This window comes from Tachyglossus aculeatus, chromosome 2 (genome assembly GCF_015852505.1).
Source record: "Tachyglossus aculeatus isolate mTacAcu1 chromosome 2, mTacAcu1.pri, whole genome shotgun sequence".
Classification (NCBI taxonomy): Eukaryota; Metazoa; Chordata; class Mammalia; order Monotremata; family Tachyglossidae; genus Tachyglossus; species Tachyglossus aculeatus.
In genome coordinates this window covers 143,889,686-143,904,666 of record NC_052067.1, presented here as the reverse complement: position 1 = coordinate 143,904,666, position 14,981 = coordinate 143,889,686, and the positions used below count along the sequence as shown (strand labels likewise).

General features: G+C 44.5%; 1 protein-coding gene across 1 annotated transcript in view; it reads left to right on the top strand.

Annotated features, from left to right (window-relative positions):
- Positions 1-14,981, top strand: part of DENND5B (DENN domain containing 5B) — a 181,663-nt gene that overhangs the window by 127,493 nt on the left and 39,189 nt on the right. Inside the window, exons 12-13 of the mRNA XM_038768489.1 lie at positions 4,001-4,082; positions 14,297-14,425. Of these exons, the coding sequence (XP_038624417.1) occupies positions 4,001-4,082; positions 14,297-14,425 (211 nt within the window). The remainder of the gene's footprint in view (positions 1-4,000; positions 4,083-14,296; positions 14,426-14,981) is intronic.

Here is a 14,981-nt window from a genome sequence, read left to right as displayed (position 1 = left end):
GCCCGGATTGTCTTTGTCCAGAAATGCTCTGGGCATGTTACTCCCCTCCTCAAAAATCTCCAGTGGCTACCAATCAATCTGCGCACCAGGCAGAAACTCCTCACCCTGGGCTTCAAGACTCTCCATCACCTCCTCCTACCTCACCTCCCTTCTCTCCTTCTCCAGCCCAGCCCGCACCCTCCGCTCCTCTGCCGCTAATCTCCTCACCGGGCCTCATTGTCGCCTGTCCCACCGTCGACCCCCAGCCCACGTCCTCCCCCTGGCCTGGAATGCCCTCCCTCCCAACATCCGCCAAGCTAGCTCTCTTCCTCCCTTCAAGGCCCTACTGAGAGCTCACCTCCTCCAGGAGGCCTTCCCAGACTGAGCCCCCTCCTTCCTCTCCCCCTCGTCCCCCTCTCCATCCCCCTGCATCTTGCCTCCTTCCCTTCCCCACAGCACCTGTATATATGTATATATGATTGTACATATTTATTACTCTATTTATTTTACCTGTACATATCTATTCTATTTATTTTATTTCATTAGTATGTTTGCTTTTGTTCTCTGTCTCCCCCTTCTAGACTGTGAGCCCACTGTTGGGTACGGACTGTCTCTATATGTTGCCAACTTGTACTTCCCAAGCGCTTAGTACAGTGCTCTGCACACAGTAAGCGCTAAATAAATTCGATTGATTGATTCAGAGCATCGCTAGAATCCTTCCTTACCTCTCCATCCAAATGCTACTACATTAATCCATTCACTCATCCTATCCCGCCTTGATTGCTGTTTCAGCTTTCCTGCTGACCTCCCTGTCTCTTGTCTCTCCCCACTCCTGTCCATATTTCACTCTGCTACAAGGATCAATTTTCTACAAAAATGTTCTGGCCATGATTCCCCACTCCTCAAGAACCTCCAGCGGTTGTCCAACCACCTCCTCATCAAACAGAAACTCCTCACCGTCTGCTTCAAAGCAGTCAGTCACCTTGCCCCCTCCTACCTCAGCGTGGCTCAGTGGAAAGAGCCCGGGCTTTGGAGTCAGGGGTCATGGGTTCGAATCCCAGCTCTGCCACTTGTCAGCTGTGTGACTTTGGGCAAGTCACTTCACTTCTCTGTGCCTCAGTTCCCTCATCTGTAAAATGGGGATTAAGACTGTGAGCCCCCCCATAGGACAACCTGATATCCTTGTAACCTCCCCAGTGCTTAGAACAGTGCCATCATTATTATTATTATTATTATTACCTCACCTCATTACTCTCCTACTACAACCCGGCCCACATGCTTCACTCCTCTGGGGCCTCATCTTTCTCGAAGCCAACCTCTCACCCCCGTTCTGCTTCTGGCCTGAAACACCCTCCCTCCTCATATCTGACAGAAAATGACTTTCTCCCACCTTCAAAGCCTTATTGAAGGCCCATCTCCTCCAAGAAGCCTTCCCTGACTAAGCCCTCCTTTCCTCTTCTCCCACTCCCTTCTGCATCACCCTGACTTGCTCTCTTTATTCATCCCTCCTCCCGGCCCCGAAGCACTTATGTACATAGCTGTCATTTATTTATATTAATTCTGTCTCCCCACCTCTACTCTGTAAGCTCCTTGTGGGCAGGGAATGTGTCTGTTTATTATTGTATTGTACTCTCCCAGGCACTTAGTACAGTGCTCTGCACACTGTAAGCACTCGAGTACATTGACTGACTCGCTGACTAATTCCGGCTCCATTACTTCCCTGCTGGGTGACTTTGGGGAAGTCATTTCACTTCTCTGTGCCTCAGTTTCCTCAACTGTAAAATGGGGATTCAGTAGCTGTTCTCCCTCCTGCTTAGACTGTGAGCCCGTGTGGGACACAGACAGTGTCCAACCTGATTATCTTGTAGCTACCCCAGCACTTAGAACAGTGCTTGACACATACTAAACACTTAACAAATATATCATAATAATATTATTATTGGTAATAATAAGAGTAGTAATAACAGCATTTGTTAAGCACTTACTATATGCCAAGCACTGTTCTAAGCGCTGGGGGGGGAACAAGGTAATCAGGTTGTCCCACGTAGGGCTCACAGTCTTCATCCCCATTTTACAGAGAACAGTGCTTTGCACATAGTAAGCGCTTAACAAATGCCATCATTATTATTATTATTATTATTATTATTATTATTATTATTATTATTATTATGAGGTAACTGAGGCACAGAGAAGTGAAATGACCTGCTCAAAGTCACACAGCTGACAAGTGGCGGAGCTGGGATTGGAACCCACGACCTCTGACACCCAAGCCCGGGCTCTTTCCACTGAGCCACACTGCTTCCCTGAGCCACACCAACTCTCCGAGCAGTTCTTTACCCACTGAATCCTCAGCAGGTCTAAGGATTCATACTCAAAGAGGGTTAAACTCTCCTCCGATTTACCTATTCCTGTATTTCACTGCATCGTGGTCCTCACTTGCCTTAAAACAAACTGAGGCCTGGATACTTTGCCCCTATTAGGTGCAATCAATTTACCGTCTTTGGTAATTGCATCTGTTATTTGACTTGAAGGCACCACTGCATTAAAATGACTGTCTTTGTATAATGTCTTTCAATAAATGGTTTCCGGCATTCCACGTAAATATCAAAGAATAATGGTCAACCTTCCAAAGTCAGACAGGAAGCAGAGGCACAGAAAGCACGGGAGAAGCAGCATGACCTGGGGGAAAGAACACAGCACTTAGAACAGTGCTTTGCACATAGTAAGCGCTTAATAAATGCCATTAAAAAAAAAAAGCAGGTCCAGGAGTCAGAAGACCTGGGTTCTAATCCTAGTTCCTCCACTTGTTGGCTTTGTGACCTTGGGGAAGAGTCCAGTGCTCTGCACACAATCAATCAATCAATCGTATTTATTGAGCGCTTACTGTGTGCAGAGCACTGTACTAAGCACTTGGGAAGTACAAGTTGGCAACATAGTTGGCTTACACAGTAAGCGCTCAATAAATGCGATTGAATGAATTTCACTTCTCTGGGCCTCATTTGCCTCATCTATAAAATGGGGATTAAAACTGTGAGCCCCAGGAGGGACATGTTATGTGTCTAACCTGATTATCTTGGATATACCCCAGAGCTTTCTAGAGTGCTTGTCACATTCATTCATTCATTCATTCATCCAATCGTATTTATTGAGCGCTTACTGTGTGCAGAGCACTGTACTAAGCACTTGGGAAGTACAAGTTGGCACATAGTAAGTGCTTAACAACTACCATTAATACAGTGTCTGGCACATAGTAAATGGGTAGCAAATACATTTAAAAAAAAACTTTTTTAAGAGACACAGCATGGCTTAGTGGAAAGAACATGAGCTTGGAAGTCAGAGGTTGTGGGTTCTAATCCCGGCTCCACCACTTGTCAACCGTGTGACTTTGGGCGAGTCATTGCTCTGTGCTTCAGGTACCTCATCTGTAAAATGGGGATTAAGACTGTGAACCCCATGTGAGACAACCTGATAACCTTGTATCTCCCCCAGTGCTTAGAACAGTGCTTGGCACATAGCTGCTTAACAAATACCGTCATTATTATTATTTTTATTTCATTTTGTATTTTGTAAAGCCCCAAAGTGTGGCATAGTTGCCGGTGTCATTCCAAAGCACGGAAATCATTCACATTCTCGGTATATTAAAATATGTGGGGCCCCTTGCCTTCAGCTTCTTATAAATTATGCAGGGTTATTTATTTCAGAATAATAATTTGAGAAAATGGCTGAGCCCTTTGAGCCAAGATTTGCATACATTGCTTGATTTGTTAAGTAGATGTTCAATGACTCATTTGAAATCATCAAGTGCAATAGCAGATTAAGCAGAGGAAATTGCTGGTTAATCGTCTTAATAGAGCATCAAGAGACAGGAAAATCCTAATCCTCGACTGTCTTGAAAATTGGCTCTAATCAAAGTCATTTCAGAGTCTGTAGTTATAAAGCTGAAATCACAAGATAAATTAAAGCAAATAAGCGTTCTCTTTTCTGACTCTTTGTTGAGATTTTCTTTTTCTTTTTCCTACAGTTGCCTTGGGCCCAGAAAGAAGAAAGTCTGACTCTGGCATTATGTTTCCAACCTTCAGGGTCAATCTTATCCAAGACATGAGGTACTGCACTTTTATCTCGTGGTGTTGACTCGGGATGACGAAACAGATTTTGCACGGAATATGGTCAGGAGACAGGATGTTGATTTGGGCTCGTGCTTTCTGGAGAATGAAGTCGCTTCTTGTTGTAAACCTTTGGATAGCCTACTTAATGCTTGTTGTACTTCTTTTGAATTCAATCCAGTGGAAATCCCCCTCCCTCTCTCTTCTTCTTCAGAAGGCGGTCCAAATTGGAAGCTATTCTTGGCAGGCTAATTACTCTCCTCCTCTCCGCGAGGTGACCCAGATCCTCTCTCTTCTCTCAAGCTGTATCTTCAGATAGGTTTTCTCTGCCAGCCCCTTTGGATTGCAAGACGTTTGAGTTCAGGAAGTGTGTTTCTTGCTATCATAATAATAATGATAATAAGAGTTGTATATTAGTTAAACCCTTACTATGTGCCAGGCACTGTACGAGCACTGGGGTGGATAGAAGCAAATCAGATTGGACGCAGTCCCTGTCCCTCATGGGGCTCACACTCTCAATCCCTGTTTCCCAGCTGAGGCCCAGAGAAGTGAAGTGACTTGCCCCAGGTCACCCAGCGAACAAGTGGCGGAGCCAGGATTAGAACCAGATCCTTTTGAGTCATACTTTCCCTTCAGGTACATAGGTAAATTTCACCTGCAAGGATCCCTTTGAATACAGAGGGCAACCATATAATAATGAGAAGAAGAATGGTATTTGTTAAGCATTTTCTATGTGCCAAGCACTGTACTAAGCGCTGGGGTAGATACAGGATAACTGTCCCTGCCCCACATGGGGTTTACAGTCTAAATAGGAGGTAGAACCAGGTATTAAGTCCCCATTTTGGAGATCAATCAATCAATCAATCGTATTTATTGAGCACCTACTGTGTGCAGAGCACTGTACTAAGCGCTTGGAAAGTACAAGTCGGCAACACATAGAGACAGTCCCTACCCAACGGCGGGCTCACAGTCTAGAAGGGGGAGACAGAGAACAAAACCAAACATACTAACAAAATAAAATAAATAGAATAGATATGTATAAGTAAGATAAATAAGTAGAGTAATAAATATGTACAAACATATATACATATATACAGATGAGGAAACTGAGGCCCAGCACAGTAAAATGTCTTGCCCACGGTCACGCAGTAATAATAATGATGGCATTTGTTATGCACTTACTACATGCAAAGCACTGTTCTAAGTGCTTGAGCACTGTTCTAAGCGCTGGGTAGACAAGTGGTATAGCTGCCATATCCTCTGACCCCCAGGCATATGCTCTTTTATTTATGGTCTGGAGTCAGTCAGTCAATCGTATTTATTGAGCACTTACTGTGTGCGGAGCACTGTAGTAAGCACTTGGGAGAGTACAATATAACAGAATTGGCAGGCCTGTTCCCTGTCCATAAGGAGTTTACAGTCTAAAGGGGGAATGCGGCTCATAAACACAAACAGACATACACTCTTCCAAATGCTCAGTACAGTACCTAACTTTCCGGGGCTCCCTTAGTACCGTTGATTGATTCAACTTAAAACTACCAGCGCCCAAATTATAACACCAAAGCTTCTGGGTATTTTCTGTGCATTTTATTTTCCCGCTTTGTTCTCCTTTATAGCTGGTGTGCTTGGAAATCCAGCAAGCCTAAAATGTTCTTCTTCAGGAACTTTTGTGGTCATGGTCACCCTGTGGTGAATTCTCCTTGGGGTTCCCCAGAGTGGTGAATTTTCCTTGGGATTCCCCAAAGCCAGTTGAAGTTGGTTGCCACTGCAGTGTGGCTCAGTGGAAAGAGCACGGGCTTTGGAGTCAGAGGTCATGGGTTCGAATCCCAGCTCCGCCACATGTCTGCTGTGTGACCTTGGGCAAGTCACTTAAATTCTCTGAGCCTCAGTTACCTCATCTGTAAAATGGGGATGATGACTGTGAGCCCCACGTGGGACAAGCTGAGCACCTTGTATCCCCCCTAGCTCTTAGAACAGTGCTTGGCACATAGTAAGGGCTTAACAAATGCCATCATTATTATCATTATTATTATTATCCTCCTTCTGGCCTGGAACTCCCTCCCCCTATATATACTCTAGAACGCCACTCTCCCAAAATTTTATTAAAATCACATCTCCTCCAAGAGGCTTTCACCAATTAAGCCCTCTTTTCCCCTTCACCCTCTCCATTTCACACTGCTTTTCTTAAGCACTTAACAAAGGCCTTATTGCTATTATTGATTATCGTTATCATTATTATTGGCAGGCAAGGTGTGGGGGAAGGTCTTTGACAGCCCTGAGGAGACCGAAATCTGAGTTTGAATTTGATCCCGTTTAAAGGAGGAGTTGAGTAATGATCCTAGCTCTGTGACTTACTTCACATTCGCCATAAGGGACTGTGGAACATTTGATTAGTTGCTTAACTAAGCACTAAGCCTGGAGTGGAATTTAATAGGCTGCATCGTGTCGGAATTGATAATAAATGTCATGGGATGCCAATAGACCGGTGGTCTTTAGAGTCAAGTTTCCTGATGTAGAGCAGGCCAGAAGCAGTGGCTAATCAAGCCTATAAATTATTTACGCCTCACTGACAGTGCCCAACTTGGAAAAAGTTGTTATTCTCTTAGTGGAAGCCTGATGATGCTTAATCTGATAATGGAATAGTTTTTGATATTAGAGTAATATTTTGAGCCCATCACTAAACTGATTTGGATTTATTCCTCGAATAAAGATTAGCACCAGTGTCGACAATGCACTTCCATTCATGTACAAATGTGTATTTTTATGCCCTTAAAGTATAGTGCTGTGACCTTATTATAGGAGTGAAGAAACGGGAAAAGATTTGAAAAGACAATTCTCCTCTAATATATGTTTGTGCCTCTGAGATACTATGTATGTAAAGATAGATAATAGTAAATGTACATGTTGTATATGTATTACAGGTGTACCATGCATAATATATGTGTAAGCTCCCCGCCTTTAGATTAGAGAGCAGCATGGCCTAGTGGAAAAAGCACAGGCCTGGGTGTCAGAAGACCTGGGTTCTAATCCTGGCTCTGTCAATAGCCTGCTGTGTGACATGTAGCAAGCACCTAACTAATACCTTATAAAGAAGTGCTTAAACTGTGCTCTGGTCACGAGTAAGCATTCAGTAAATATTGTTGAGCATTGTGTGCGTGTGTGTGTGTGTGTGTTAGAAGCGGTCCTGTTTTCCATGGTTTGTTCTGTAGGCTTGACTGACTTAATCACCTCTATCTTACTTGTAGATTGCCTGAGTCTCAGATTTTCGTAATTCATAAGTAGGGTATGGAATTTTTGTAGCTAAAAACTTTATGACTGTGGGGGATAATGGGTTTTATGTTTTGGTTATGGGTTCTAATCGCCCGACTCCACCGCTTGTCAGCTGGGTGACTTTGGGCAAGTCACTTCACTTCTCTGGGCCTCAGTTACCTCATCTGTCAAATGGGGATGAAGACTGTGAGCCCCACGTGGGACAACCTGATCACCTTGTATTCCCCCAGCGCTTAGAACAGTGCTTTGCACATAGTAAGCACTTAACAAATACCATCATCATGATTCCTATTATTATTATTATGTTTTATGTTCATGCAGGCCGGGATTAAAAGTGCCAGCCCCGTGGAATAGCACAGACCCCATTTTTCTTCTCTGACATTTCGTATTTTAATTCTACCCATCCTCTTCCCTGGACTCCCTTCTCTTCAGGTTTTTCTTTTCCGTTAAGTGGGCGCTTCACATTTTCTCCTCCGATTTATTTGTTTCATTTTCTGCTTATCCTCTTTCACCCTTTGATGTATGTTGACTTCCAGCCGGACCCAACAGTCTTTGCCTCTAGGCCAACGTGGAATTGATCTCGAAATAACAGAATCCTCAAGCGCACAGTTCTTCGATTATGTGCTTCGTGTTTATTCCTCGCGCCTGCTTCTCTCCTTGTCAATCCTGCAGATAAATCCTTTCTGTTTAGAAAGCAAAAACGGCCACTTGAGCTCCCTTTAAGTGGTCCAGGCTACGGCCCCTTGACGAGAGGCTCCTACTTCGCTCCTGCTGCTGCTTTGAGGGAAGTTGAGAAGCATTCATTCATTCATTCATTCAATCGTATTTATTGAGCGCTTACTATGTGCAGAGCACTGTACTAAGCGCTTGGGAAGTACAAGTTGGCAACATATAGAGACGGTTCCTACCCAATAGTGGGCTCACAGTCTAGAAGGGGGAGACAGAGAACAAAACAAAACATATGAACAAAATAAAATAAATAGAATAAATATGTACAAATAAAATAAATAGAGTAATAAATATGTGCAAACATATATACAGGTGCTGTGGGGAGGGGAAGGAGGTAAGGCGGGCGGGATGGAGAAGGGGAGGAAGGGGAGAGGAAGGAGGGCCTCGTGGAAAGATCTGGGTCCTGGAAGTCAGAGGACCTGGGTTCTAATCCCAGCTCTGCCAATCGCTTGCTGTGTGACCTTGAGCAAGTCACTTCACTTCTCTGGGCCTCAGTTCTCCTGTTACCCATCCTCTTTAGACAGTGAGCCCCATGCGGGACAGGGACTGTGTCCAACCTAATTACCTTGTATCTATCCTAGTGTTTACGGTCTAGACTGTAAGCTCACCGTGGGCAGGGAGTGTGTCGGAGAAGCAGTGTGGCTTAGTGGCAGGAGCACGGGCTTGGGAAGCAGAGGACATGGGTTCTAATCCCGGCTCCGCCACTTGTTTGCCGTGTGGCCTTGGACACTTCTCTGTGCCTCAGTTCCTTCATCTGTAAAATGGGGATTAAAACTGTGAGCCCCCCGTGGGGCAGCCCGATTAATCTGTACTTACCCCAGCGCTTAGAACGGTGCTTGGCATATAGTAAGCGCTTAATAAATACTATCATTATTATTTTTATTGTTATATTGTCCTCTCCCAAGCGCTTTGTACAGTGCTGTGCACACAGTAAGTGCTCAATAAATACTATTGACTGACTGACACATAGTAAGCACTTAAGTACCATAGTACCCATCATAGTTGCATAGTTGGATTTTCAGGACTTCCAGATAGATTGCTCTACCTTCGAACCCAAGGCTTGTTGCCCTCAAAACAAGGGGTCAGTTGTCTTGATTACTCCCAAATCATGTATACTCAATCAGTGGTGTTTATTAAATATTGTACATATTTACTATTCTTGTACATATTTACTATTCTATTTATTTTATTTTGTTAATGATGCGCATCTAGCTTTACTTCTGTTTATTCTGATGACTTAACACCTGTTCACCTGTTTTTTTTTTGTTGTCTGTCTCACCCTTCTAGACTGTGAGTCCGTTGTTGGGTAGGGACCATCTCTATAAGTTGCCAACTTGTACTTCCCAAGCGCTTAGTACAGTGCTCTTCACACAGTAAGCGCTCAATAAATACGATTGAATGAATGAATGAATTAAGCGCTTACTGGGTTCAGAGCACTATACTAAACGCTTGGGAGAGCTTTCATTCGTTCATTCCATCTTTTTTTTTTATTGAGTGCTTGCTGTGTGCAGAGCATTGTACTGAGCTCTTGGGAAAGTAGAGTACAACAATTAGCAGTGACATTCCCTGCCCACAGTGACTTTACACTCTGGAGGGGGGAGACAGGCATCAATATAAATAAATAAATGACAGATATGGACATAAGTGCTGTGGGGCTGGGAGAGGGGAAGAACAAAGGGAGCAAGTCAGGGGGACGCAGAAGGGAGTGAGAGATGAGGAGAAGTAGGACTTAGTCTGGGAAGGCCTCTTGGAGGAGATGGGCCTTCAGTAAGGCTTTGAAAGGCGGGAGAGTGGTTGTCTGTTGGATTTGAGGAGGGAGGGCTTTCCAGGCCAGAGGCAGGACGTGGGTCAGGGGTTGGCAGCGAGACAGGCAAGATGGAGGCCCAGTGGGGAGGTTAATTCATTCATTCATTCATTCAACTGTATTTATTGAGCACTTACTGTGTGCAGAGTACTGTACTAAGCGCTTGGGAAGTACAAGTTGGCAACATATAGAGACGGTCCATACCCAACAATGGGTTCACAGTCTCACCAGAGGAGTGAAGTGTGTGGGCTGGGTTGGAGAAGGAGAGACGTGAGGTGAGATAGGAGTGGGCAAGGTGATGGAGAGCTTTGAAGCCAATGGTGAGAAGTTATTGTTTGATGTGAAGTGGATGGGTAGAAGCAGCGTGGCTCAATGGAAAGAGCCCGGACTTTGGAGTCAGAGGTCATGGGTTCAAATCCCAGCTCCGCCAACTGTCGGCTGTGTGACTTTGGGCAAGTCACTTATCTTCTCTGGGCCTCAGTTACCTCATCTGTAAAATGGAGATTAAGACCATGAGCCCCCCATGGGACAAACTGATCACCTTGTAACCTCCCCAGTGCTTAGAACAGTGCTTTGCACATAGTAAGTGCTTAATAAATGCCATCATTATTATTATTATTAACCACTGGAGTATAATATAGCAGACTTGGTAGACACATTCCATGCCCAGAGCAAGCTTATGGTCTAGAGGGGGAAACACATTAATATCAATATTTTAGCTCCTCAACTAGAAAGTCTGTTACAAATCCCAGAAGAGTCCTGGTGCAGAGGTGGGATTGAATAAGAGGCTTGGCAGGAAGAATACCAAACTTTGATCTTCCCACTCTGACAGTTTTATCTCACTGCGGTGTGATACAGTGCCACTTCTCATTTCATAAGGGCGCCTGATCACGCATCAGCTCTGAATCTCTGAAAATCCTGACACGTAACTCCGGAAAGCTTCAGAGCCACAAGCAAATGCAGGGAGGTCCTAGGGGTGACGGAGATTAAAATTCAAAATGTTTGCCATTTCCCAGAGGGAGGGTTTTTATAGGGCTGAAGTGCAAGTGAATCATTCCGGCCCTAAGATTCACAAGTCTTCTCTTCTGTCGCTGACCCTTTCCCTGCATAGAAAACAAACGCCAAAGAAGATTAATTCAGTTCCATTGGGTTTTAGACAAAGAGTGAATCGCAAACCCACACTTAACATGCAAATGGGGTAAGAATTGAAATGACGGCGCAGCGTTCTCCGTTTAAAGCCTGGCAAAATTTAGGGGACTCTTCATTTATCCATGCAGTAAAGATGATCTTCTTTAATACTGAATTAGAGCCACATGCATTCACAGTAGGCCAGTATATAAAAAGATAAGCTTTCTGAAGATTTCATAGTTGAACTTGTGGAATATACTTCGTCCGGCTGGAAAAGAAAGAAAGAAAGAAAAAAGAAAGTCGTTTAAAGTTTTAAAGATGTAGATTCGTGACTTGAGGGTGGCGCTTGTTTCTGAGGAGGGAAGAACAGCATGGCTTAGAGGACGGAGCCCGGACTTGGGAGTCAGAGGTCAAGGGTTCTAATCCCAGCTCCGCAATTTATCAGCTCTGTGACTTAGGGCAAGTCACTTCACTTCTGTGTGCCTCATTTACGTCATCTGGAAAATGGGGATTAAGACTTTGAGCCCCACTTGGGACAACTGAATACCTTGTATCTACCCCAGCACTTAGAACATTCATTCATTCATTCAATTGTATTTATTGAGCGCTTACTGTGTGCAGAGCACTGTACTAAGAGCTTGGTAAATACAATTCAGCAACAGATGGAGACAATCCCTACCCAACAACAGGCTCACAGTCTAGAAGGAAGAGACAGACAACGAAACAAGTAGACAGGCATCAATAGCATCAAAATACATAAGTAGAATTATAGATATATACACGTCATTAATAAAATAAATAGAATAATAAGTATGTACAAATATACACAAGTGCTGTAGGGTGGGGAAGGGGGTAGAGCAGAGGGAGGGAGTGGGGGTGATGGGGAGGGGAGGAGGAGCAGGATTCTATTTCATCTTGATATATTTGGACTACTCCCTGGTATATCTTTTTGTATTCATTCATTCAATCGTATTTACTGAGCGCTTACAGTGTGCAGAGCACTGTACTAAGTGCTTGATCTCGTCCTCCCACTATTTTGTACATTTACCTCTGCAAGTACCCACTAGACTGTAAGCTAAGACAACCCACTGCTCTGTTTGTGCACTGAAAACTTTTGATTATTCAGTTATTTATTCAGCTATTTCACCCCAATACAATTCCTTATATAGCCCATTAATAATAATGATGATGGCATTTATTAAGCACTTACTATGTGCAAAGCACTGTTCTAAGCGCTGGGGAGCTTACAAGGTGATCAGGTTGTCCCACGTGGGGCTCACAGTCTTCATCCCCATTTTACAGATGAGGTAACAGTGCTTGGCACATAGTAAGTGCTTAACAAATGCCATGGTTATAATTGTTATTAGTAGTAGTGGTAGCAGGATTTCATGTGGGTTACAAATTTGGGGTGTTCTCCAAATTAGCTTTAAAGCGGGCTTACAGATAATCTAAAACAAGGACAAAAATAGTCTTCAAAAGAGTCATTGCATTACAGTGTTGCAGAATACTGCATTCTTCCAATGTTGCCAGTTGAGTCATTCATTCAATCAATCAATCAATCAATCATATTTATTGAGCGCTTACTGTACTAAGCGCTTGGGAAGTACAAGTTGGCAACATATAGAGACAGTCCCTACCCAACAGTGGGCTCATTCATATTTACTGAGCGCTTACTGTGTGCAGAGCACTGTTCTAAGTGCTTGAGAAAGTGCAATAGAACAATTAACAGGAACACTCCCTGCCCACAGTGAGTTTACAGTCTAGAGGATGATCATGATGGAATCTCAGAGATTGAAGGGAGAACTCCATTACCGTGTGGCTACCAACCAATCTGCGCATCAGGCAGAAACTCCTCACCCTGGGCTTCAAGGCTGTCCATCACCTCGCCCCCTCCTACCTCACCTCCCTTCTCTCCTTCTCCAGCCCAGCCCACACCCTCCGCTCCTCTGCCGCTGATCTCCTCACTGTGCCTCGTTCTCGCCTGTCCCGCCATCGACCCCCGGCCCACGTCATCCCCAGGGCCTGGAATTCCCTCCCTCTGCCCCTCCGCCAAGCTAGCTCTCTTCCTCCCTTCAAGGCCCTACTGAGAGCTCACCTCCTCCAGGAGGCCTTTCCAGACTGAGCCCCTTCCTTCCTCTCCCCCTCACCCCCCTCTCCATCTCCCCCATCTTTCCTCCTTCCCTTCCCCACAGCACCTGTATATATGTATATATGTTTGTACATATTTATTACTCTATTTATTTATTTATTTATTTATTTATTTATCTTACTTGTACATATCTTTTCTATTTATTTTATTTTGTTAGTATTTTTGGTTTTGTTCTCTGTCTCCCCCTTCTAGACTGTGAGCCCGCTGTTGGGTAGGGACTGTCTCTATGTGTTGCCAACTTGTACTTCCCAAGCGCTTAGTACAGTGCTCTGCACACAGTAAGCGCTCAATAAATACGATTGATTGATTGATTGATGTGAAACTAAAGGGAAGGTTTGAATGGGGGAAGATGCAGACCAGTGGTTCTCCACAACCCGTGGGGACCCAACATGAAGAAGTGGAATTTAACTAAAAACGGGATAGATTTCAGTAGAGAAGCAGCATGGCCTAGTGGACTGAGCACAGGCCTGAGAGACAGAAGATCATGGGTTCTAATCCTGACTCTACCACTTATCTGCTGTGTGACCTTGGTCAAGTGACTTCACTTCTCTGTGCCTCAGTTACCTCATCTGTAAAATGGGGAATAAGACTGTGATCCCTGTGTGGGACAGGAACTGTGTCCAATCTGATTTGCTTGATTCCACCCCAGTTGTTAGTGCTGTGCCTGGCACAAAGTAAGCACTTAACAAATACCTTAATTTTTATTATTATTTATTATTATTATGACCTCCTTAGGACCTTTTGAACTCTGTGATTCTCTGCTTCTTGAAAACAACATTGGCCTGGTAGCCAGAGGACCTGCGTTCTCACCCCAGTTCTGCCATGTGTCTGCTGTGTGACCTTGGCCAAGTCACTTCACTTCTCTCGGATTCACCTATGAAATGGGAATTAAGTCCTACTCCCTCCTTCTTAAACAGTGAGCCCCATGTGGGACAGGAACTGTGGTCAACCTGCTTGGCACATTGTAAGAACTTAACAAGTACCGTTATTATTATTCTGGAAGGATCAGGAGCCATGGAATGTGTGATCTGAGAGCTCTCCGCTCCTAAATGAAGTTTTCAGTACTGATTCGGAGAGGATTTGGATCGAAGGAACCAGATTTTCACTCTGTGTACACGCTCTCTTCCTCTCCAGGCACATTCAGAACATGAGCGAGATCAAGACGGATGTGGGGCGAGCCCGAGCTTGGATCCGTTTGTCTCTCGAGAAGAAACTTTTGTCTCAGCACCTTAAGCAGCTTCTTTCCAACCAGCCACTCACCAAGTAAGAGGATAGCTTTAATTCTATTTGTTCTGACGATTTTGACACCTGTCGAAATGTTTTGTTTTGTTGTCTGTCTCCCCCTTCTAGACTGTGAGCCCGTTGTTGGGTAGGGACCGTCTCTATGTGTTGCCGACTTGGACTTCCCAAGTGCTTACTACAGTGCTCTGCACGCAGTAAGCGCTCAATAAATACGACTGAATAAATGAATGATTCCGCCATCTCCAAGACTTCCCGTCAGTCAATCCATCCATGGTATTTATTGGGCGCTTACTAACTGCAGAGCACTGATGACGAGCCCCACGTGGGACAGGGACTGTGTCCAACTCGATTTGCTTGTATCCACCCCAGGTCTTCTTAATAATAATAATAATAGTGGTATTTGTTGAATGCTTACTATGTGCCAAGCACTGGGGCTCACAGTCTTAATCCCCATTTTCCAGATGAGGTAACTGAAGGACACACAAGTGACTTGCCCAAAGTCACCCAGCTGACAAGCGGCGGAGCCGGAATTAGAACCCATGACCTCCGACTCCCAAGCCCGGGCTCTTTCCACTAA